The 26,360-nt window shown below is 38.3% G+C and overlaps 1 protein-coding gene across 1 annotated transcript; it reads right to left on the reverse strand.

Annotated features, from left to right (window-relative positions):
- Positions 1–11,731: 11,731 nt before the first annotated feature.
- On the reverse strand, positions 11,732–20,499 carry GAL (galanin and GMAP prepropeptide). Its single transcript, XM_075047044.1, has 6 exons — positions 20,367–20,499; positions 20,091–20,171; positions 19,338–19,392; positions 17,801–17,887; positions 14,347–14,424; positions 11,732–12,083 (listed from the first exon to the last, which is right to left on the reverse strand). The coding sequence occupies exons 2-6, from the start codon at positions 20,169–20,171 to the stop codon at positions 12,031–12,033; spliced, it is 354 nt and encodes a 117-aa protein (XP_074903145.1). The 5' UTR covers positions 20,367–20,499; the 3' UTR covers positions 11,732–12,030.
- Between the last annotated feature and the right edge of the window lie 5,861 nt (positions 20,500–26,360).

Genomic DNA, 26,360 nt, shown 5'->3' on the forward strand with positions numbered 1-26,360 from the left:
TTTTAATTTTTCTGTGATTTTAGTATTATTAATTATAAACTGAATTGGAGGTTCTGCAAAATTTTTTCCCAGATTGCCTAGCATAAGGGTACAGTTTTCAGAAGGAGATGCAAGTCCCAATTTTAGCACAATTTTAAACAGTATGTTGCCAAAGTCTTATAATCTTTCAGAGGAAATGTAGGTGATATCTGCATGATAAACTCCATCCAACCAAGCCTCTGTCATGTTTCACCTGTGGGGACCCCAGCACTGTCATAGCATATGCACACTTGACTGTATTTGCTAGTGCAGGATGTTCTGTGTTGTGTAAGCAAAACATACAGCCCATGTTACATGTGGGCTCAGAGCCTGCAATTACAACATTGCTATGTATTTTCCTCGATATTTTGCTAGCAGGTTTTTGGCCTTGAGATGTTGGTGAGATCATTTTAGTTGCTGGCTAACATCACATTTGTGCTTAGATATACGTAAACCAATAGTAACAAAGACCAACTTTTGATAGCACAAGTTATTAGTGTTCTCCAGGCTTTCACCTATAAAGGGTCAGATATTTGAATGTATTTTGCCATCCTAAGAGTCAGATTAGTATCAAGTTGGATTTATAAGTGTACACAAGTTTTTGCTTTAATAATGGTTCAGACTGCATATAAATAATTAAAATTTCAAATCTTGTTGGTAGTTCAACACCTGACCTCCTTGAATGCTCCCATAAATCCAATCAAGTGAGTTTCTGCATCTCAGAGTAAATTAATGCCTCCAATAATCCTGTCCTTAAATCACTTCTGAAAATTAGGGATTAGAATCCTTTATTGCTTTGATTCTTCTGAAAAATATAGCTCAATTCTGTCCACAGATGTGCTTCTACTCTGAATTCACAAAAGGTAGAGTGGTAAAAACCATATTTTTAATTTTTTTTTCCCCACAAAGGAAACCATCTGGCTGAGGCAAAGAATAATGCATATGTGTGTCATGGTTTAACACCAGCCAGCAACTAATCACCACGCAGCTGCTCATTCACTCCCCCCACACCCAGTGGGATGGGGGAGAAAATCAGGAAAAGAAGTAAAACTCATGGGTTGAGATAAGAACAGTTTAATAGAACAGAAAAGAAGAAACAAATAACGATAATGATAACACTAATAAAATGACAGTAATAATAATAAAAGGATTGGAATAGACAAATGGTGCACAGTGCAATTGCTCACCACCCGCTGATCAACACCCAGTTAGTCCCCAAGTGGCAATCCCCTCCACCCCCATTCCCCCCAGTTTATATACTGGGCATGACATCACATGGTATAGAATACCCCGTTGGTCACTTTGGGTCAGCTGTCCTGGCTGTGTGCCCTCCCAACTTCTTGTGTCCCTCCAGTCTTCTTGCTGGCTGAGCATTGATAGCATATGTCCATACATTTCATGTGGTTTGTTCAAACTTTTATGATTTTAATATTTCATACCTTCTATGAAAACTGGTTTGCTGCTAGGTGACTGTGCAAGTGAGATTTGATAAATGATCATATATTAACATTATGGTTGAAACAATAGACAAAGGGTAACCAGGGAGATAATTACATAGTCTAGTCAAGTGATTAACTAGTAATTATTCATAAGTTTTGCAGTTCTTTGCTCTTATGACTAGATGTTCCTGTACGCTAGATGAGAACAATGTTGAAACTGACCACATGTGATTGAAACTGCATTAAGTTTCAAGATCAAAGAACAAGAACAAGAATAACGAGTTTAAGGACAGCCAGCAAGAACTTCAAATGGGTCAGTGGTAGCAAGAGCAGCCCTTCGACTCAAATGGATCCTTCATTGCACATGATCGGATGTAGGCAGTACTATGATAATCAGTTGCAATCATTTTTATGTATATGTATACTAATCTGATTAATATGCAATTAGTTATTCTATATAACCTGTTTGTGCTAAAGCTGTGGTATGCACACTAGGTGGAATTATCCCCCATGCATCCAGCACTGCAATAAAGAATGCCTGTTTTCTGAAACTCCAAAACAAGTCTTAGAGAGTTTCTTCGACCGGCTTTTCGGTATCACCATCAGAAGCTGAAAAATCCTTGACTTAGTCTAGACACTACTTGGCAACAACTGAAAACATCAGTGTTATCAACGTTCTTCTCATACCTAACTCAGAAACATAGCACTGTACCAGCTACTAGGAAGACAATTAACTCTAAATCAGCTGAAACCAGGACAATGCGTAATACCTACTACAGATCATAGAAGGAAAAAATGTATTACATCTGCTTCCCCTTACCCAGCCAAGAATATCTGGCTTGTCAACACTGTCACAAATGTGAGTTATTGGTAATTACTGTTTTATGCTAATAGATAGCTAGAGTGGGAAGAATAATACCAAAATAATGATTAACACAACAAAACTACTATGTTTAATCAAACTGAGTTTTGGAAACAGATGTTTGAGGGTTGTGGTGAGAGATAAAATACTGTCTACAATATGCACTTGTCGTGGTTTCAGCCCAGCCGGTAACAAAGGACCACGCGGCCGCTTGCTCACTCCTCCCGCCCCCCTCCAGTGGGATAGGGGGAAGACGGAGGAGAGAAAAAAAAAAAACCCTGGAACCTCGAGGGTTGAGATAAAGGCAGTTTACTGGGACAACACAAAGAAATTACAACAACAACAACGGTACTAATGAACGAGTATACAAAAAGAGTGATGCACAGTGCAACTGCTCACCACCCAGGACCCGACGCTCAGCCACTTCCCCCACTGAAAGTCCAGACCACCCCCTGGCCCGCTCCTCATATATATACTGAGCATGATGTCACATGGTATGGAATAGCTCCTTGGCTAGTTCAGGTCAGCTGCCCCCGCTATGCCCCCACCTCCCAGGTTCCTGTAAAAATTAACTCTATCCCAGCTGAACCCAGGACATTATCCACCCCCTATTCTATACCATCTACATCATGCCCAGATCTTACATTTTCCAATCAACCACTACCACTTTCCTTGTCTTATATATATAAGTATTTGGACTCGCCCCCCCAGCCCGGCCATACACACACACACACAAATGGTATTCCTTTAGCCTATGGGCTATCCCTCTAATGTGTCCATCGATTTTATTTAGTCCATGACTTTGGGGCTCCATCTGTTGTAACAGTTCTTCAGGATAAGAGAGATGGTGTGAGATGTTGGGTTGTTGTATGCTGCCTCTGGAACTTGTGGCTAGTACATTTGGTGCAACTCACACCCTTGGTCTGCAGGTCGAAGATGTTGATCTTGAGGAAATTGCTGGGTGCCAGTTCAAGCTCTATCGCTGTTGTACTTGGCTCAGTTTCAAAGTCCATCCTGCAGTCATTTGGGTAATTCTTACAGTAATACCCTTGATATGGCATATAGACACTGTAGATACAATGACATGCATTGGCAGGTTATTTAGCAGTTAAATATCATACAGCCTAATTCACTGGCTATTCTCTCCCAAAATCAAATCTCCCTGAGGTACACATCAAACTTCCCCATCCTTCTGCATCACCCACCAGGTGTACCCAGGTCCCTGAGCAAAAACAACGCCTTGAATGGGTTTGCCTCTGCTCGAGGGAGGACTAACCCAGACCGTCTTTCCTAGCATACTCCTCATGCGCACTACAGGGACTTTATCCCCTTCTACAGTATGTGGAAGTCTTGGTTGGGCGGGGCCAGCCCGATTGGCGGATCCTCTAGTACTAACTAACCAGGTGGCTTTTGTTAAATGTGTATCCCAGTGTTTTAAAGTCCCACCCCCCATCGCTCTCAATGTAGTTTTCAGCAGTCCATTGTATTGTTCGATTTTTCCAGAGGCCAGTGTGTGATAAGGGATGTGATATACCCACTCAATGCCATGTTCTTTGGCCCAGGTGTCTACGAGGTTGTTTCGGAAGTGAGTCCCATTGTCCGACTCAATTCTCTCTGGGGTGCCATGTTGCCATAAAATTTTCTCTTCAAGGCCCAGGATAGTGTTCTAGGCAGTGGCATGGGACACAGGATATTTTTCCAGCCATCCAGTGGTTGCTTCCACCATTGTAAGCACATGGTACTTGCCTTGGCGTGTTCGTGGGAGTGTGATATAGTCAATCTGCCAGGCCTCCCCCTGTTTATATTTCAGCCATCGCCCCCCATGCGACAGGGGTTTTTGCCACTTGGCTTGCTTAATTGCAGCACATGTTTCACATTCATGGATGACCTGTGCGATAGTGTCCATGGTCAAGTCCACCCCTCGATCTCGAGCCCATCTATATGTTGCATCTCTCCCCTGATGGCCTGAGGTATCGTGGGCCCACTGAGCCATAAATAGCTCACCCCTATGCTGCCAGTCCAGGTCCATCTGAGACACCTCAATCTTGGCAGCCTGATCTGCCTGCTGGTTGTTTTGATGTTCTTCAGTGGCCCGACTCTTGGGTACATGAGCATCTACATGACGTACTTTTACCACTAGCTTCTCTATCCGAACAGCGATATCTTGCCACAGTGTGGCAGCCCAAATGGGTTTACCTCTGCATTGCCAGTTGCCCTTCTTCCATTGCTGTAGCCACCCCCATAGGGCATTTGCCACCATCCATGAGTCAGTATAGAGATAGAGCACTGGCCACTTTTCTCTTTCAGCAATATCTAATGCTAGCTGGATGGCTTTCACCTCTGCAAACTGACTCAATTCACCTTCTCCTTCAGCAGTTTCTGCGACTAGTCGTGTAGGACTCCATACAGCAGCCTTCCACCTCCGATGCTTTCCCACGATGCGACAGGACCCATCAGTGAACAGGGCATATTGCCTCTCATTTTCTGGCAGTTTATTATACAGCGGGGCCTCTTCAGCCCGTGTCACCCATGAATATCCAGCTTTGGGACAGATCTCTGGGTGGTACTCTTAAAGAGCCTTTTTGTAGCCCTAAACAAGACCTGGAACATAGTCAGGAGGCATAGCACTAACAGCACACTGGCTTGCACATCCCAAGGATATTCAAAATTCTCGAAAGCTGTTGTAATTAGTCGGAAGGAGAAAAGGGAGGGGAACGGATGGGGGGAAGTATCCCCCCCTAACTTCCCCATGGATTGGGTGTAATTACCAATAAAATCCGGCAGAAGGTGCCCAAAGTATGGAAATGATATCACTGCCTCATACAGATACCAGCTTAACCTCATGACCAGTGATGTAATCATTTCACAAGGCGACCGTGACCAGTACAGCAAAATGATAATCCCAATCACTCTCCAGAGGTGAGATACGCAACTACAGGCAATACATAGAGCATATAAGAACTTACAAAACGCCACCATGTAAACAAATTAATCAACATTGTGACTAACATCTATTTTTCTAGTATAAGAAATGCGTATGACAAATTTGTTTCAACACGCTCTGGCCAGATCTGTCGTTATCTCAACCCTTCGTGCCCCACGTTGGGCGCCAAAAAGGACTGTCGTGGTTCCAGCCCCGCCGGTAACAAAGGACCACGCGGCCGCTCACTCACTCCTCCCGCCCCCCTCCGGTGGGATAGGGGGAAGACGGAGGAGAGAAAAAAAAAAAAACCTGGAACCTCGAGGGTTGAGATAAAGGCAGTTTACTGGGACAACACAAAGAAATTACAACAACAACAACGGTACTAATGAACGAGTATACAAAAAGAGTGATGCACAGTGCAACTGCTCACCACCCGGGACCCGACGCTCCGCCACTTCCCCTACCGAAAGTCCAGACCACCCCCCGGCCCGCTCCTCATAGATATACTGAGCATGATGTCACATGGTATGGAATAGCTCCTTGGCTAGTTCAGGTCAGCTGCCCCGGCTATGCCCCCACCTCCCAGGTTCCTGTAAAAATTAACTCTATCCCAGCTGAACCCAGGACAGCACTGAAAAAGGAGTTCAAACAGAATTGGATGAAAAGGCAGAGAAAAATGTAAATATTTGGGGAAGAAAAAGTGTTTGCACTACATAAAATGAATTAAGATTTCACAGATGTGAGGATGTTTCTAAATAATACACAGACACAGTATCATTTCTTTAATGGCTAGAATCAGTAGATGGTTCTGAAGGCCCAAAGTGACAGAAGGATTTAATGAACAATATACTTTGCAGCAGGTGGGAAGAAGGAGTATTGTTCATGGAATAAGGGTGACTATAGCTTTTATTTCTGAAATTATATTCAGCATAAGATCTGAGATTTATTAAAATGAGATTTTTTTTAATGATGTTGCTCCACTGGATAAGGTCAGACCTTAACTGATGTAAATAAACCTACTTTCAAGGTCATCAGTACCACTATACTGAGTTTCATAGGTCAGGATTTGGATCTCATATGTTGTCTTTGAAGAGCTGTATTTTTAAACAGTGACTAAATAGGTAACCAGCATGAAAGCCAAGCAGGCACAATTTGCAAAGCTGTGTTTTGAAGAGTCATGCAAAAATGTAACACTTGGCTGTAAAAACATGGTTATTTTTCTGGTCTGCTCCTACTGGTTCTCTAAGTCTTAGGGCCTGGGTTCATTCTGCTTGATTTGAAGCAGCAAACCAAAATGCCTAATTTAAAAGGTTACTCTAGATTCAGAGCCAGGGCTCACTCTCTAGATAGCAGAGAGCAGAAGGTGATTCAGATCTTCACCTAGCAGAGCTTCCCCTCTTTAGCTCAAGTGCCTAAAGTTTCTGTGAAGAGTCCTGGAAGTTGTTACCCAATATATGTGTCCCCAAACACTGATTTGCAGAAGAGGTACATAAAATTCTCACACAAATCTTTGGAGACTACTTTGAGTAGGGTTTTAATAGCTGCAGAGAAAAGTAGATGTGAAAACCACTAGAAAACTAATGATTCCTAAATCTACTATCTTTTAGATTAGGAGTTCAAGAGGAATAGGACAACCCTATGAAACTGCAGAAAAAACTTAGGGAAGCAGGGTGTGCCCTACACTGACATTTGAATAAATTGTAAGCAAACAATACTTGTTCTACAAATATGACATAGGAACTTATATTGACGTAAATAATCAGAGCCGCAGTTTTAAATCTTGTCAAGAAATAGCACCTTTAATATTGATAAATGTAAATAATAGCCATAATGTTCATATATCAGATCAATTATTTTCTTATAGAATGATTTTTAATGAAATAGAATCATTTCAAGGAAACATATGACCTCATAAACATTCTGAAGGGGAAATTATAGAAGCAATCCATTCTAAATTAATATTTAAGTGTTTGTATGTAAGTGATAAATAGTCAACATTCATATTACAAAATCTACCAAAAGAAAAAAAAAATTGCCCATTTTATCCTGATTTGAGATAGATTGTATTTTGGTATTTTAGAACATCCTCTCAGACAGATATTCCATGTGAGAATTATGTCTCCCAGCACTCAGAAAGGCTGTATGATTTATTTGTACTTAATTAGCGGAAAATCTGTGGAAATCAATTCAATTAGAAATACCACAGATGATGGAACATAAATGAGTTGAATCTCAAGGGATCAAATATTTGGGGATAATGTAGTGCTTCACAAGATAAAATAAGAAAGTGATTCAAGATAAAATAATTCTCATCTGCAGCTCAACTCTAGGTTTTTAAAGCTCATTTCTGGGAGGTGCTGAGTCTTGCACATGAATTGACAAATCCCCTATGCTCTGTGGTATTAAAAATCTTAGCTACTGACATTTGTATACCCAGCTACTGAATCTAAGGGGTAGTGAGATCTGTGAGTTGCAGTTTTCTATGGTTGGTTCATGTCATGCTCAGTCCTCACAAAATTAATTATCATCAGAATTATTATTTCCATTTATTAAAAAATAAATCATAGAACACAAAATAGTGACGGAAGTACTGTGGTATCTTAATGTACTTTGTTAATTGGTGAAGAATAATTTGTTCTGCTAATAACACTCAGCTCTAAATTTTCTTTTAATCCTCATACCTGCCTTAGAAATCTCCTGAGGTAATTTATGTCCTGGGCAAGGTATTTCCAGGTGTTGCTTTTTCGTATCATGTATTCTGAAAGAATGTAAAAATACTTTCATCATTTTTTTGGTGACTTATTAATGTGTTGCTTCACATACTATCTCATATCATATCTCATCATCTTGCTTGAAAAGCAAAAGAACAGCTAAGAAATTGTCAGAATCTTTTGTAAACTCACTCACACCAAGCTTCTCTATTATCTTAGGAAGTTAGTACGCTGGTCAGGCAAAAAGAGCTGTAGCTTGGTTTTAACCATGGCAAAATTAAACTTCAAAGCAGTATTATGTCAACCCCAGTAGCAAGCTCCCTCAAACACCCTCAGTATTCTGAGTCCTGTCTAATTTTTCTATGCTAATTTTGCAGTCTGACCTTTACATGAGCAGACAGGCACGAGAATACATGTATCCTGTTAGCTGCCTAATGACTTCCTAATCTGAATAGACTGGTTTATGTCAGCTGTGCCACCAGAAATTCCCTCTTTTACGCTGAACTGATCTGCATTTAAACAAGTCTTAGTGAGACTACCTGGCAGGTGAAGCACTGTATAAAATTATACCTTTTTGGTTATAGGTAGTATTCATTTCTGCGGAATTTTTAGCCAAAAATGTGTAATTTCCAAGTTTCTTTTGTAAACTGTCATCAGATGCTGTGCAGATGAAGAAGCCCTGTGTAATTAATCCCTGAATTACACATCAGATTCTAAGGATTGTTTTATAGTTCTGTGCACACATGACCGTAATGTGTTCAGAGACAATTTAATTTGACTTTTGGAGGTAGTGGTTTCATTTGGACCTTGAAGGACTTTTCTTCCGTGAATGTAACTATCTCCTTTCAGGAGCTGTGGCGGCCACTATGTGCCGTGCCTGTCAGTGCCACAACTTCATCGTGAGATGTGTGGAAAAGGATTTCTTTTTCTGGGGGTGATGTTTAAAAATGTTACTTCATCGTTTTATCAGGTGATCATTAAATCCTGTGTTACAAGAAGAAGTGACTTCATTAAGCACTTTTACCACAACATTTAAGACTCTGTCATCTCTATCCTTACTAGTCTCTTTCTGTAGCTAAAGTCACAATCTAGTTAGGCTCTCTGTGTTGTTCCTTGTTGCTGAAGATATTTGTCACTTTTCTCTATAGCTTTTCTGGTTCTACAGTGCTTTTTTTTTTTTTTTTTTTTTTTGCAATGGGCTAACCAGAACTGCAGCTGGTGTCAAAGTTAGGAATGGTGGCATAATGATGTTTTCTGGTTTGGTTTTGGCTATTTTCATTATAATACCTAACATTACATTTGCCTTTCTAATTGCTGCTGAGGTTTAAAATGACATTTTTTAGAGGACAGTGGACAATGAGTCTAAGCTATTTTTCCAGAGATAATTTAGACCATCATTATGTATATGCAAAATCAGAGTTGTTTTTCTCTGTGTATATTACTTTGCTTGCATCATCACTTAATTTCATGTGCCATTTTATCGTCCAGTCATTCAGCATCATGCAAGCCTTCTGTTCATTGTCAGAGTTAAGTCTGCATGCTGGGTAATTTCCTATCACTGGCAAACATTACAACACAGTTTTACTCATTTTTTTAGACTTTGGCTTTTGTCTTTAGTGCAGATATGCACTAAAGGTTGATCTAATCCTACACAAATGTGTGATACAATGTATGCAAATGAGCAAATAAATAAAATGAGGAGAAAATGGTTAGGGATTTTTTTAATTTTCTATTGAAACTTGTCACATCTTTTTATTGTCTCTTTGCCCCGTTGAAACTATTGCTTTCAAGTTGTGGTTTAAAGGCCATTTTATATCAGGCGTTTGTCTGAGAAGCTGATTATGGAGATGCCATTCCAAATATTTGCAGAATTTAGGTCTGAGACGTAGTGATGTAAGACATGTTTTAGATAAAATAAATGTTAATAAAATAATGTTACTGAACGTGGTCCAGAAGAATGCCCCTTTACTGGTTTTTTTTGCTTCTTTGTTTTTGCAAAGATAAGAGCTGTAGAGGGTGGAGAAACAGTCTGAAAATTTTACCTCTCTCTGTATTTTGGAATGTTACCACTATATGTTTGAATGCAGTAATTATTAAGTGAAACCATGTGGACTGCTTTTAGTAATTAGATTATAATGATCGTTTGTGGTTTTTTATAATATATGCATGTAGCAGTGCAGCACAATGAGTAAGACCTTGTGGGCTTCCCTGCTTAGACAGTGATGTAAATCTTCCAAGGACCTTGATGCTATGAGTTTTCAGTATTTCAAATAATCTCAAATTTCAGAATTTCAAATAAACATTCTAACAAAACCATTCCAACTTTAATGAGCTGACAGTATGCTAATTTGATTTGTAATAACTTTTCTAATTTTAAATTAAATTTCTTATCCTATTTCAAAAGAAAAGAAATTCAATGCTAAAATTGTGATCTTTTTATTTGATCACAGATTCAGCTGCTCTGCCATAGAAAGATGGCTTGTTACCGAGTTCTGCAAATGGATACTGGTTCTTAGCAGTCAATGAACCAAAGTCCATGGAAGTCAATGAAAAGTATGCCTCTTGATTTTAGTGAGCTCTGCTTCAAGTTTATGATGGGAAATGTGGACATTACTACTGAAAATGAGAGTTTGGAATTACTGAACTATACTAATGTAGAGAAATTAATTTTCACTCTATTTTTTTTTTCACATTTTTGGAAGCCCACAAATTTACCAAATAGTGTTGAACTAGCAGCATGTATACTAGCAGTGTATACTTTCCTATTACTTTTTCAAAAACAATAAAATAGTAAAACATTGTGTGAAGGGCTTGCTCAAAAGCTCATTGGATCTGATATAAATTGTAGTTTGTACACTTTGGAAAGTGACATCAAACATTAGATCAGAGGCTGAGTGATTATCAGAGGAAGAGCACAGGCTGATTGACAAGGTGAAATAACCTTGTGGGTTCAAATTAGACACTAGCAACTTGGCATCTAGAATGTATTCTATGCTAATATGCTATGCTAGAAGTGAAAAACAGATTATGTAATAATGTTCTGCAAAATTTCTGATAGTCTGTGCACTCTAGTGCACAGCAGTGTTTTGAAAGGATGTATTTCATTGCACTATGCAGAGAGTGAAAATCATCTGAATGTGAAAAAGCTTTCTAAGATTCCATATCCTCTCAAACCTTTCCTTATTCTTGATATGACATTTATTGTGTATGGGCATAGCATTCTGGTCCCAGTACATCAAAGCTCTTTTGTAGAGATTAAGCATATATTCAAGGGCTTTGCTGGAGTCAGACTAAAGTATCTCATAAAATAATAATTATTTTTTTTTATATCTTGGAGTGGATGGGAGAGTTTCTTCATTAAAGAATACAGATCCAGTATTCTTGACAACATAGGAATAAGAATCCTATACATAGGATTTCTGTAAATCTGTTACCTATACAGAACAGTTAACTTTGTATTGTGTGAAGGTATGCTTTGGTCAATGGGCTGGTGTAGTACAGCCAAATAATATGAAATTTAAAATGAACACGAGTTTATTTCATGTCTATGAAAATATGAACAGGAAGTGAGGCTTCCATGAAGTGTAGAAGTACAGACAGATCTGTGACCTAAAAAGAGTCTATGGCAGCAGTCTGAAGTCACTCTTCCTCTTTTTCTCAGTTAGCTAACGTACCCAATATGTAGTACTTATGTTTTATTTTACTGTAATTTGCAGACTATAGATGTAGTGTAGTCTTACAGTTTAACTTGGGCTTTGTATATGAAGTATTGTGTGCTGGTAAGTATTTAATTTTAAAATGAAACAGTGTAGTTGCTCTTTGTTTTTATTTTATCATTTGCCTACAGAAAAATTTTACCAAGGCAAAATTTTACACTAAATATCACAGGAGAAGAAAAAAAAAAGAAACCCAACCCCAAAAAAACGAAACAAACAAACAAACAAAACAGAGGGCAGAATGCTGTTTACCATTTATCAGATTAATGCAAACAATACTTCTCATCTTCAGCTCATTTGGATCTTTTGTTTAGAATTCAATCTAAATCTACACTACAACACAATAAAAATGCATTATTCTTCAAGACTGGTTTGTTTCCTCTGGAGAAGGCAGTTTGTCAAGTGCTCCCATCTCTGCAAAAAGGAAAAAAAATATAAAAAAAATTAACACATATGTAAGTATGCATATTAATCTTAGCAATTAAATAATGAAATCCAATTTGAGTAGTATACATTTTTATATTTTTCTTCTCTCAACTATAAGAGGAAAATCCTTGAACTTTTCATATTTTAATTTATAAACTATTGGTTTTTTTCTTCTGAATGTTAGTAATATCTTCCTGCTGTAATTTCACCTTTTTAGAAATAGCAGTGACACAATTACAATGGAATTATATCAATTTTATTATGTCAATTGATATTGCTAGATCCCAGCATCTCAGAAGTTTTAATATTATCCAGTTATGGCTGTCATCCTACAGCCTGCTCTATATGGGAAGCCTTTATAGCTGGAGGGAGCAATTCTCAAGAGAAAGAGCTGAAGGGCACTTTTAGTTATTTCCAAGATACTTCTTAGCAGTTAATATTTCATCTTCAACTTTATGCCTAATCTGCATAACCATTCCCTGAATCTGAATCCCATGAGTGGGAATTTTCCCCCTCCCCCCAAAGGAACATATCTAAACCAATATATTTAATGTAGTAAAGTTTCATTTCAGCAAAAAAGTTGAAGCGTCTCTACCATAATAAAGTATTTTTTTCACCTCCTAAATCTACAATTCTGATTTTGTGTAAGAGTTTGTACTAGGTCTTGCCAATAAATATTGTTAAGGGATAATATGGTAACATTCTGTGTCTTTTGAAACCTGGGAATACAAGAACTATCTCGGGGAAAAGCCATTTTATATGATCTGGAGATTCCCATTTTTTATGAGGACAGATAATAATACCATAATTTCTGAAAAAAAACCCAGCTGTTTGTTATCACTGTCCTAAACAAGGAATAGTTATCTAGAGGGGCAATAAAACCTTTCTTGCTCATTCTTCCCAGGGAAGGAGTATTTTATATTTCTATGAGATGCATTCAATTTTCTTGCCCAACTTAGCAGCTCTTACCCTACCCATCAGAGAGTGCATGCTTGAGCTCAACATGTTTCACACCCTGTCTGTTGTGTCCAGTTCTGGTTTTACTTCCTAGGCTCACATAGCAGAGTAAAGGAGTGTTTAGGGCTCCTTCTTTTTCACAGTGGCACAACAAACAAGCTACTACTTTGTCCACAGTAAATATACATGCTAATAATCTACTTTAAATATATATATATGAATTATCTCAGGCCCTTAGTACTAACCATAAAGAGTTTTTGTTTCAAATGCAAAGTTGATTCAATAAGGACTTTAGCTGATATTTTCAGTAGTGAGAGTTATTTCGCTTGGGTGGATACAAATCATTTAGAAAATGGCGCCAGAGAGGTCTAGAATTTTGTTTCCTATATATGCAGAAAATGAACAGATCTCTTGAAAGTCTCTTTTAATAAAGAATTTAAAATACAAATGTAACACACAGTTCTTTGTTACTATTCTACAGTATACACTTGCTACAAAATTGTTTATAATTTGCAAGTATTCATTATGGTTTTGTAGACAGTTTTAGAAGGGCTGAAGAGGTTTTTAAAGGCTCAGAATTGTGTTGTTTTTCTTAAAAAAGCAAAACTAATGAAAACTCAGAAGCAGCCAGATTTCTTCTTCATCGAATGCTATAATAAAATTACCATTCTTATAGAATCAGCTGTAAGCTCAGTTTTATATTTCTTGTCACAATTTTGAGACTCCACAGAGTTTTTACTAGCAGCATTTTGAGCTGTTTGCCAACATTGAGCTTAGTGTTGTTGCAATTTTAAGATGTGACTTTGTTGTAGAGTACATGAAGAAAGGGAGATGTATTTCTTTCATCACTAACAAGTGTTTCAGAATTTCAACTAACTGGTTTTGACATTAAACTGAGGTCTTATTTAATTAGTTATTGAATTGTTTTATACTCACTCCCATGTAATAAGACTGTATTTAGTCTGTTTTCAACTATTCTAAAAGTTGGGTCCCTACAGTTTTAGTAGTAGCTTTTATTATTTTCATGGTGCCCAGAGTAATCAAATGGTGTTAGAACCTGGCTATGTTGGATATTCATTGACCTGCAGTTTAGCAGTACTACCTGCACTCTCTGAATCAGGCCTATTCCTAAGTGCACTAAAATGGAATTGATAGTTTCTCCCCCCCACCAGAGATGCTGTTCAAGGTCTTGCACACTCAAACCTGTAGCAGACTTGTACATTCAAGGACAGTCCTATCTTCTCAGTAAGTTTCACACCAGAAGGTGTGAAAGATTAAAAAGGTATTCACTAACCTTTAAGATGCAAATAAGCCAAAAATTCAATTACTGTGCGCACAATGTTTTCATCAGCCAGCAGTCTTCCAAGATTCCCTATAAAACAAGTTGGTTGTTACTTAATGTTAACACAGTATGAAGATCTATTGTATGTGACATTGTGACTAGGTTTATGAGTAATCTGAAAAAAACTATCTGAAGTTTCTTTTTCCTTAAAATCCTCATTGGAAAACCTCATTTAATGGAAGAGCAAAGCCACATTAAGGTAGGTAACTGCAATTCTCAGAATCACAATTGCCCAGTATTGTATGCTATTCCTGCATAGGAGCTGCTTTGGCACCTTAATGGTCATGGTCTTTAAGGCTTTATGAGTTCTGCTGCAGAAGAGAGTTAGCCTCTGTTATCAACTCTCTCCTTTGTGTCCACCAGCCTGAGATTGAAGGGAAAGGTGAATTTAGTAAACACATTCATCAACTTTGCAAAACAGTTAAGAAGTCTTCACGTCATCTGATCTTGTTCCCAATAAGCCATTCGAGTGATAGAGAAGTGATTTGTAGCCCAAAAGCTAGGTCTGGGACTTTACTAAAAGCTGAGAAAGGTATGTTTTTGCATATGTATCTAATACAATATACTCCTCTTTGATCTTGTGGAAGTAGGACTTTTGATGCTTTTTAAATGGCCCAACTTATCAAGCTCCCTGGGAGCTTGTTACTGCACTTTGGGAGGCCGAGAAGTATGCTTTCTGTGTCTATTAAAAAAAAAAAGGGGGGGGGGGGGGAGGAGAAGACATCTTGCTTTTTATCAACAGGATGGAGAATTGTTCTATATTAGAGAACAAATGATAGGTAATTTCCCTAAGATTTTTAGCTCTCTGCACACAGGCAGATGGGTACCACTATCTGACTGACAGTCCATTAGTGTATCACTGAAAAGCCTGTCCCTTGATGTTATCCTAGGGGATGTGTTTTATCTCAGAAAATAGTCTGAAAGACTGACTTGCAGCAGGTGAATGTTGGGGGAGCTCTTCCATGATGGAAGAAAAGTAACATACAGCTCAGAAGGCTGACTGAGCTCTGTAGCACAAATAAAAAATATTGATGGGGAGTTGCAAGGGACACAAAGCTTCCTGGTATATAGCCAGTCAGCATTTAAGAAATTTGCATCTAAAAGTCTTGTCTTCCAGTCTTTGAACTCACAGAGATATTATTACTCATATTAATAATACTTGTATTATTTGAAGATTTCCTTAATTTATTTTTTATACTCACCTAACCTGATACAGGCTTTTGTTATGATTAATCATTATTATATTAGTAGCTTATTGACTCCGATTTTGTTACCAATGTGATATTTATTGGATAAGTATTTGTCTTTAGTGACTTGAGCATATTGTACATGTGTGTTTCTATATACTCTGCTATTGACCTTAATTCTGTGTAGCCTATTACTTGCAGACTCTAGTAAAGAAATAGTTATGCTCTTGGAATTTAACGATTATCCTAGTTATGCTCATAGATTTTTTTAAATCCTCCCCTGACCTAGTGTTAAGTAAATAATACAACTTACAAGTTCTTCTAGGTTATCTGAAGAGCTTGTGAATTTTGCAGTATTCCTTCAAGGAGAAAGAGGAGTCCTTTGCATTAATTCTTTTACAGTAATAGTGTGCAGGTATATTGCCATTTTAAGATACTTTGTAAATAATCAGCAGAATTTAATAAAAAAAAAAATCCTTTATTTTCAATTAAAATAAGAATTCTGACTACCTTATGCATTTTTTTTATATTCATATCTCCTTTGAATAGGAACTCTATAATAAACTTCAGCTTCAAAGAAAACTTTTGATGAGAGAACAACATCTAAAATGAGGTTCATAACAGAGGCTGTTATATAATTTTCAGGTCCCATCCAGACAAGTTTGGTTGAGTTTACTTGTAATTGTGGAGGTGCAGCAGTACCTGGCAGAAGAGTAAATCTTAAAGATCATATTCCTGTAAAGGACCTGGTAGCATATCCACAAATGGCAACATGTTGCATTGTGAGCTGCATTGTTAGATTCCAAACGCCTACCTTTCACATTGTTTCTGACTACCAAAATATTATTTTTACACCAGTGTTTGAGGAAGTAGGTTCTTCCTTTTTTCTTTTTTTTTCTCCTTTTTTCTTAAAAACAAAACCCCAAACCAACCAACAACAACAACAAAAAAAATCAACCCACAAAACAAACAACCACTCCCAACCGAAAACCACCGCATGCACAAAACCCCACAATGTAACCGTACCAGAACTAAACAGGCAGTCATTCTGAGAATGTAACAACTAAGAAATGTATTAATGTTACTTTTCTATTTGGAATTATGTCTATGAAATTGTAATTAAGCACATTGCCTTTATTTATGAACTTCTTTAGTGTTAGCTACATTTGCATTGTGCAGGGCGGATTTAAAATAGCCTGTGAGAGCTCTGAGGCTGGGACTTTGTCCTCCCCCATCAGTGCAGTACTGAATGCAAGAGTACTCAAGTAAGTACCGCTTGCTTTGGTTGCGGTAAGGACAGATCACCCTCTGACAGCCTAAAGACGAGATTCATCCTAGCTGACTTTAGACGTCTGCAGCAGATTTAGTTTCTCCTCAGGAGAAAGAAACAGGTTTTTCTAGAAGTTTCTACATCTTAACCTGAGGTAGGTGTTCAAAATAAATGCTAAAAGTGCCAGCTTCTCTTTATAAAGGGAATCTAGACATCTATTGTAGAGGCCTAGCCTTGCTTGACAAATCCAGAACAAGGCTGCATCCTTTTCATTGCCGCTTATTAAACTCCGATACATGCAACCTCAAAAAAATATGTTAACTTGACTTCAGTTTTGACCAGGTTCTCAATCTTTTAATGAAGTTAGTCCATCTTGCTTAAACATAGGAAATATTATGAGACTTAACATGATTTTTTTTTTTTTTAAATAGTGAAGACTCTTACGACATAAACAGTGCCATACAGTTCTGAGGTCTAGTTTTAGCTCTGGAGCATCAGAATAAAATAAAAAATAGTAAATAAATAAATAAATAAATAAATAAAAGCCAGTTTCTATAGCTTTCCCTACTGAAAGATTCCTTTATGAGCTTGCTTCTTTGCTGAAAAAAAATTAGCTCTTGAGTGTATAGGGTGACATTTGAACTACTTATTTGAACATATGAAAAGAAAAAGCTACGTTTATTCAAAGTAATATGATCTGTTATACTTTAAAAGCAACGTATTTATGGCACTTTTCCCTGGGCACCAAGATGTTTTAAACTATGACCATGTACAAAGAGCACACTGAATGGCCAAATTTCATTTTTCTTCCTTTCATATGTTTATTAGGATTTTTGTTAAAGTGCAGGAACAGCCTTGTATCTAGGTAGGTAGTTAACTCAATAACAGTAAATATATTACTAAACATAAAAAACAAAATCAACAATACTGGCTTTCAGAATTTCATTACCTGCTTTAATATCCTCATCAGGCTGTATTTCACGTTTACCAGTGAAACCGTGTTTGTCATTAAAAGATCTGTGGTTATCTACTGCATCTGATAAATTAAAAATCAGAGGAGTTAATTGACATAGCAACAACCTTTGCTGTATTGCTTGTTTTTCATGGATTTCAAAGAAGAGATCATGATGGGCACTTTTGATGTACAAAATGACAAAGAAGCAATTAATGTGTCACTAAATGAAATAACCTGTCTTCTGAATTTGTGCTTATGATTTGTATCATTTACAAACCTAGTCCTGTACTACATAGCTGCTGAAGCTATTGCTGAATTCAGAGGAAGTTGTAAAGAAAATGTAAGTCTGTACATTCACGTGTAATTTGGGAAGCTGTTTTTGCTACTCTTTCCTCTATTTTTAGAAAATGATGCCAATGAGTTTGCTTAAAAGAAAACTGCAGATAGTTTTTGAAGGTTATTCATGTAAACTATCTTATGTGCCCCTGGTGCCTCTTCTCTCCCCTTGCAATGGGGATTGCCTTTATCAGTAAAAGCTGATCAGTACGACCTACAACAAAGGATGATTCCTATTATCCAGTCTTAGATAAATGGCACTTTGACAAGTACATTTCCCCACAGTATCTTTGCCAATCTGATTAGATCTGCTTTGGGGCTAATACACTTCCACACATTTACAGAACCAGTTAATATGTTTAAGATGCATTAATCTTTTTTTTAGGTATCCTTAAGGTTAGTTAAAAATAATGAAGAGAGTCACAGTAAGTATCTGTAGTATTTGTTATGTACTGCTAAGACAGAAAACATAGAAACATTGGTAGTGAGTGTTATTACATTAACAACAAATAAGGGTAAAAGGACAGATATTTGAGACAGCTTAGCACTGCATTTCACATAATCTTCATTTGTGATTCTCCATCTTTGTAAACCATTGTGTTCCTGTATTTTAAACACCTTCTACATTAAATATTTTTCAGAGAGTGAACTGTTAATATTTACAGTCATGAGTTTGCGTGTTATTGTTTTAAATTGCTTTGCTTTAATTGAGGAAAAAAAAAAATTAGTAGTATAATAAAGCCAGGTAGCAAAGCCATTTTCAAATAGATTTAAAGGTGAAATCTGAAATACATTGAAAAGTGCCAAAATGTCACATTTCGTCATTCATCCCTTGACATCTAAGATGCTATAAGATGTTGTAACACTTTGGGGGAGGGGTGGGGTAGTATTTGTCATATGAAAATTACAGTTCAGAAGAACAAAGAGTGAGCAGATGTGCTTCTGGGTACAAAGTTTCACAGCACCACTCTGCTTTAAAAAAGAACAGTTATTGTCTAAGACAAGTCAACTCTATAATAGGCATGTAACAGATATCTAAACAAGTATTCTCCCAAATGAGTTTCTTCAGTCTTGCAGGTTTAGACAAAATTACTGTATTCATCAGAAAAGTGAGTAGCACACTACAGAAAACTGGTTCACAAGAAAAAAAACTTCTGCATTTTGAAATTATGCAAAAAGAGAGTGCTTGACTTACGTGGCCCAAGCAGGTAACCAGCACTATTCAAAGTCCAGCCCCTTTTTTCTCTTGCCTTAAAGAAAAAAGAGAAAGTATGTTGTGAACTACACAGTGCTTTCTGAAGACAAAGGAAACAGCACCCAAACTGGCATTCTCTTAGCAGAAAGTGTCTTCTGAAGGCTTGAGATCAGAAATATTGTAAAAAATAAAAGCAAATAATATTAAGAAAAAAATAATGGTGAACTCTTGCCCCTCCCCCCCCCCCATCTAAGTCAGTAGTTTTGCTATTGACATCCATGCTAAGTGAAGATTTCACCCCATGTAAGAGAAACTGCGAATCACACTTTGGAGGCAGAAATTTTGACTTTATACTGCAAGTTTATATTACCACCTGATAATCACCTTAACAAACAACAATGTTTTCTTTTAATCGTTTGGATTTACATGACAGCCTCTTTATAAGAGGTCCACATGCACACCACCTATTTCTGAGTCAGGTGGGACACCTGTTCAATTTTGAGCTGTAAACCAGACACTCTCTTTCCCTTCCTTTAGTCCTGTTACTTGTTACAAGGGAGCTAGTATTAAAGAACCGCAAAATCTTAACTAAAAACCTGTTTACTGCCCAAAGTGGTTTTGAGTGCTGCATCTTGCCCAGCCCCTGTATCTAAATGCAGTGTGTATCACCGCAAGGTTTAGTATTACTTGCCAGCTGAGACATGGACGCTGCCCAACGGATATAGGGCTTCCAACAGTGAAATTAGTACTTACTGAGAAAACCAGTCCAAGTGTTTCTGACAGGGTGGCACAAAGGATTAAAGACAGAAACAGGAAACTAGTGCACCTCTGCATCTGGAAAGAAACCGTTCTGGGGTAAGTGCTCCGAGTTACCGCTTTGCCTTCCAGTTACGGATCCCACAGAGTACGGGAGCATCCCCGCCACGGGTGGGAAGGGGGGGCTGAGCCTTCTTCCCGTGGGGCAGGGCGGCTGCGGATTTCGGTTTGGCACCCAGTTTCGCACCGGGAGAGAGTCCGAGAGGGGAGTACCTTGAACTGGGGGGCGACGGCCTCTCCCTGGCAGCGCTGGTGCTGGCGGTCCGGGACGGAGGGGGCAGCTCGTCCCGGGGGCGGCGGTCCGGGGCGGAGGGGGGCGCGGCTCGTCCCGGGGGCGCTCACTGCATGGCCACAGTGCGCGGGTGCAGATCTGCACGCCCACCCTCGCTTCCCTCCGCTCTTTATGGGCTGCAGCACCACCGGGAGAGGGAGGGGGGAGCCGAGAGCCGCCCACCCCCCCTCTCCTCCGCCTCTTCTGGGTCATTTCCCCCTCACCAACCCACTGCATTAGGAAGGGCAAAAATTACATTAATTCAATTAGAGGTATTTGGAAGCACGACGCAGGCTCCAGGGAGATAACAGCCCGGGCAATTACCTCTGCTGACGGCGGCCGTGGGCAGGCTGGTGGGCAGCGAGAGGAGCTCTGGTCCGGGCAGCCTTGCCTGCGCCTGCCACTCGCTGCAGCTTCACCAGGGCTTGGCTGATGGTGGGGACTAAGAAGGCGTAAAGTGAATAGAGATCACTTTTCCGAGACTCGGGTGCGGGAGCAGAGCTAAATACAAACGTCGGCGTGTGATGCTGGCTAACGACATCCAGTGTCTGGGCTTTGCGTTCGGCAATACTGAGGACCTAACACCCCGCTGCTCTGCTTGCGACACCTGGAGCGCTCCCTGTAGTCCAGGCCACTGGCGGTCCCTTAAAAGCCTTTCAAGCCATGCCCTTTGCTCTAGCATCACAGCAAAAAGCAAAAGGAGCTGAATCAAAACTCGGTTATTGTAATTCCTCGCTGCTTTGTATCCGAGATAACACTTATTTTTGTTGTTGTTGGAGGTTTGGGGTTTTTTTTCTAAGGCTATATATGAAAGACTAGGGATGTAGCTCTCTCCAGTGATTAGACTAGCCCTGCCTGTTAATTTACAACCAGTGAAGTTTCACCAGTTTGCTTATCTTAGTTGTGGTTACAGCTGACATTGGGATGTGCCCACTTGAATTACAAGGCAGAGATTCCAATGTCAGTTCCCTTTTTTCCCTGCCAAATTCTCTTTTCTCTGCAACAGATGAGTTGGTTCCCTACAAGCCCCTCAAATTCATCTTTCAAGAAGAAAAGTACCCCAGATGTTGCACAGAATAAGTTATACTTCCAGCTCCTTTTTCTGAAGCTGCTTAAGATTCCCTGAAAACTTTTACACAGTGTGTATGTGAACTTGAATGGGGAGCCAAGACAACTATTGAACAATGCAATACATCCATCATTCACCAGTTTAAAAGCAAACAATTTGTTTTACTTCAGTGCAGCATAAATGTTCATAACCCAGGCTAAAAGCAGAAGCTGTGTCTTTTAGTTCTGTTTCCTACTCTTTTTTGTCAGGAGCAGTGGGGTTGCAACAGTCTAGCCATGTCATTGGATTTCTGATCTAAAACTGCTTGAATCAAGTTTATTTTATACAATTCTTAAATGCTAATGTACATAAATGGGAAGCTCAAATTTACAGATTTCATTTGATGCTTTTTATCATTTGCTGAGGATGTTCTGTCAGCCATTGCATGATCCTCATAATTCAGACTAGATAGATCTGGAAAATAGCAATATAATTTTTGCAAAGTGTTGTTTTCCTTTACCTTATCAAAAATGCACTTCTGGCTGAAATTTCCTAGCTTTCAACTGTTAACTCTCCAAAAGTAATGTTTGAAACTTGAAGCTTCTCCATGACACAAAATGTTTTCTTTGTGTTATTCGAATAAAACCACAGAAGTTATATCAAGAGATGTCAAAATTTGCATTCAAGCAATATTACAAAAGTGTGTTAACTGTTATCTTTGACTACAGTTTGTTCTTCAGCTTCCTGTAAAAAGTATTTGAAACAATGTATTTTAACCTGTAATTTTTATTCCATTCATCACAATACTTGTATCTTCTTGTCAAATTACAAATTACATATTTACAGAGTAAAATCATCTCTTCAACTCCACTAGAGTCAGATGCAGAAGAAAGCCTTTTTGTATAGTCAGAGGCTTAATCCATCACTTGACCATCATACTTTTTGTATAAATCTATCTTTAGGTTAGTGTCAATTAAATAATTTTATCACTCATTTCTACAATTGATATTCCCATTCCCTCAGTTTTCCTTGTCAAGAATGCTATTAGCCTTTTATTATTCCATAGGAATTTTAAATCTCACTGCTCAGACAGAAGAATTAGAATTAGTCTGAAGCCTGCCTTTTCCACCTTAGCTTGAAAAATGGCCATTTCTGTGACTACATGGTTTATTTTCTTATTGAGGTGACCCTTCAACATACTAATTCCTGCATTGATTTATTTGTTGTTTGGTTAATTGTAAAGGCTTAATGCAATTTACAGTAGCTGTTAGGTTATGCCTAGTCCTCACCAGAGGTTCCCCATCACACAAACTCACAATGAAGCTCATCTGAAATTTACTGAAGTCAATAGAACAATAAGCATTGATAACAAAACTGTCTCTAAATTGATACATGAGAGACAGGATTACCATTGGCTGTCTCACACAACATGTACTCTGTTCCATAATTATAACTGCATTTCATAATAATTCAATGAAAACACAGGAGATAATACTGTTTTCAGCCAGACTAAAAAGCTTCAAATTTTTAAGGAAATGATAATACAGATTAAACAAATGAGAGTATTGAAACAGTGGGCTTGGGAAAAAATTAATTGCATTTTTGTCACTGGAGTTTTAATTTTGAGAACAAGTGGTCTATCCTAAGGATTCTACTATGAGTTTAATGGTAGAAATTTCCCTTATATACAAATTATTTTTAATTAACAAAAAGGATAAACCATTGAGAATGGCTACTTTGTATAATATTCAGGAAAAACACTGAAGAAAAGTGGATTTTGCAGTATATTTTGGAAGGGTCTAGAGTTGCAGTGTCTCCCTTCACTGTCCAGCTTACTGAAAGATAATGAATGAAGCAGGAAAAAGTGTATCTTCTATTTCTGTGTTGAAGTTATACAGCTAGGTTTGGTTTCAGCAACTCACCAATAAATATTAAAATCAAACATTAAGACCCACTGCATTCACAGAGTGATGTCCATCTGCATGAAAAACAAGTGAGTTTTTTTCCTACTTCCCAGTTAACAACAAGAGTGAACATATTAAGATCATCCTCAAGTATGTATACAAAATTTCTTATTAGAGATATTTTATGTGAGCAAAGGCAACGAATTCTAGGCTTGGGAGATAAGTTACCAAAAAAATTTGTCTCCCATACACTGGAGTAATTCCAGTGAAATGCTGACATTACAAAAAGTAAATGCTTTACTGGGGGAGTGTCATAATCCAGCTGACTAGAAATGAATCTTTGCAGAAGTTTGAAGATGTCTATCTTTGAATCTAATGCAATATTTACCAGGGGACCACTAACATGCAGTGATACCAGTAACTTTTGTTACCGTTTTTTTCTGCATTGGAAACAATTTTAGATTTTTGAGAACAGTGTTTTAACCCTGAATACAGAGATTTACCATAACTGAGCACGGAGATCACAAATGCAAAGCTTTCTGTGGCTAAATATAATTCTGAGTGGGAAAGGCACAAATTGATTTCCAACAGAGTATGGACACTGACAGATCTTAGTATCCAGAAGCAGTGAGGTATTCCAGTGGCCAACAAGGCTGTGAATTGCTTCACTGATCTAAAGATTTAATGCTAATTTAGTGGTAAATGAGGACACTGTCACAGAGCTGAAAAGTTACTCAGTTTTTCTTTCTGTTCAGCAGCACTAGCCCACCCTTCAATATTTGCATGTCAGCTGCTCATTGTTAACCTAAGCAGAGATAAGTTGAAGATGACACTGTCTGCATTTATCTGAAGATGACATTGAACCTCAATATGCAACTGTAATTTTGAAAGTAGTTTGCTCTTTAAGTCTTTGAGAAACCTCTTGACTATTTTTTCCCTCACATGTACAGAACTTGTTTCTTCTTTAACAGATGTAGAACATCACATATGGATTTAAAAAAAAAAAACAACCAAACAAAAAAAAACCCCAAAAACCAAACCAACAGAACAGTAGTAATAGGAGAAAGGGCATTTTCTTCATCCTTCCAAAGCCTTTGCTATTGTTTTCTTCCCATTTTCCCATTTTGTAATTTCTGTAAAATGTAGGCAATTTTGACTGAGTGAATCTTTTGCCCATTTTAGCACCTGCAGCTCAGTGTCAAATAGAACTAAATATTATAGATACCTTCTGAATAAAGGGCTGTTTTCTGTTCTGAATTACACTGAAATCAACTAATAACTTCCTGTTATTACATCAATCAATGTGCTACCAGAGCTTTTATCACACAACGTATATCATTGCAACAAAACTGTGACTACCACATGTTAGATCATCTTATATCTTTTAAAAATGATTTTTGGTTCAAGAAGCACATTGAAATTAGACTAATTGTGTGTAAAAAAAGAAACAACAGAATAAAAACTTCAGAGAAAAATTCTGAAAGTTAACTACTATACACATCAATAATATTGTGAGTAATGATAAAAAAACACTTAGTCTTGATTCCTGCTTCATAAAACTTACAGGAGAATAATGTATCTGTCCCATTTGGCTAAAATTAGCCAATAGGTTCAAATCTATCACGGACAGGTTGCTAGCCAGCACAATCACATAGGCTTCATATCCTAAAGAAGCTGGACTAAACCAGAGGCTCTCTTGATGAGGGTTTATCTGAGACAAGCACTAAGAATCTCAAATATTCTAAGAAATACCATTTGCAAGGGTGTAGTGTTTGCTACATATCAAGGTGCCACTCTTAGATCACTGGTCAGCCCAGACCAGGGAAAGAGACAGATAACACACACAGCGTGAGCGCCAACTTCCGCCTTTTATTGCGCAGTTAATTCCTTTTATACTAACAAGGGGAGGTGGGGTTACAGGTACATCACAAGGCTGCGACTAACCCTCTAACTTTCCGTGACATCGCGAGATCTTCCGAACGCCGACCCCTACACAAGGGTTTCCAGTTCTGATAGTGGTGGATCAATACAGATTGCATACCCTACTGCCACTTCCAGTCTTACGCATTCCCAGACCACTGCTATTTGGGCAAAGTGGCTATATGCAGAAGCCTCACTGAAATTCCAGGAGACCTACTGTTCCAGCAATTTTCTTTGTAGGCCAAGGAGGACGATGGCTTCAGAACCACTTCCTCTCTCAGAAGCAAATACAATATCTCAGCTCTGTAAGAGGCAACAGAATTTGGATCTCAGCTCCTGCTAAGGTTAGAGCTCAACTTTTCAGCACACAGCAACTCTGGCTGAGTCCTGCAACAGCTGGGAACCTCTGACTCAGAGGGCAGGTTCAGGATTTCTAGATGCAGAGGTTCCTTTCCCAAGTTCTGACTTCCGATGCTTGCCTGAAGGAGGTTGGTTCTTGGCTTAAGTTCTATTTAATTCTTAACTCACCAATGACTTCCTCCTCTGAACAGTAAATTCAGTGGAAACTCACACCTACCAAACACAAGGGAGCTGATTCTGCTCCTGCAAGATCTCAGGGGGAATTACTGCCTACCTGCTGATGAGAAATCATGTGAGGAACAGCTGATGACAGCTACCTGTCTCCTGGTGAGCAACTTAGGGTCACCAAAAGTTGAGAAGCTTTTCATATTTAGAGGCAACAGAGATCTGAAGTACTTTGGCTCAACTTCCTGCTCAGTGTGAACTCATATGCCTATTATATTGTTTCTCATTTTAATTCCTGAGGATACATATGTGAATAGCTCTATACAGATGCATCATGCCATATGACATCTCTTTTTTTTACGTCACATGAAATAATCTTTGTATATTCTGTGTATTTTAATGTTAAACAATCTGAAGATTCAATGCTTTTAAAAAACCTTGCCTATGTTAAAAATAGTATTAGTTTCTTATTTGAAAACAACATCATCATAACTCAATTGGAATTTCTGTAGTGGCTTTGAAAACTCTTAAAATGTGCT

Source organism: Buteo buteo, chromosome 16, assembly GCF_964188355.1.
Source record: "Buteo buteo chromosome 16, bButBut1.hap1.1, whole genome shotgun sequence".
Taxonomy (NCBI): domain Eukaryota; kingdom Metazoa; phylum Chordata; class Aves; order Accipitriformes; family Accipitridae; genus Buteo; species Buteo buteo.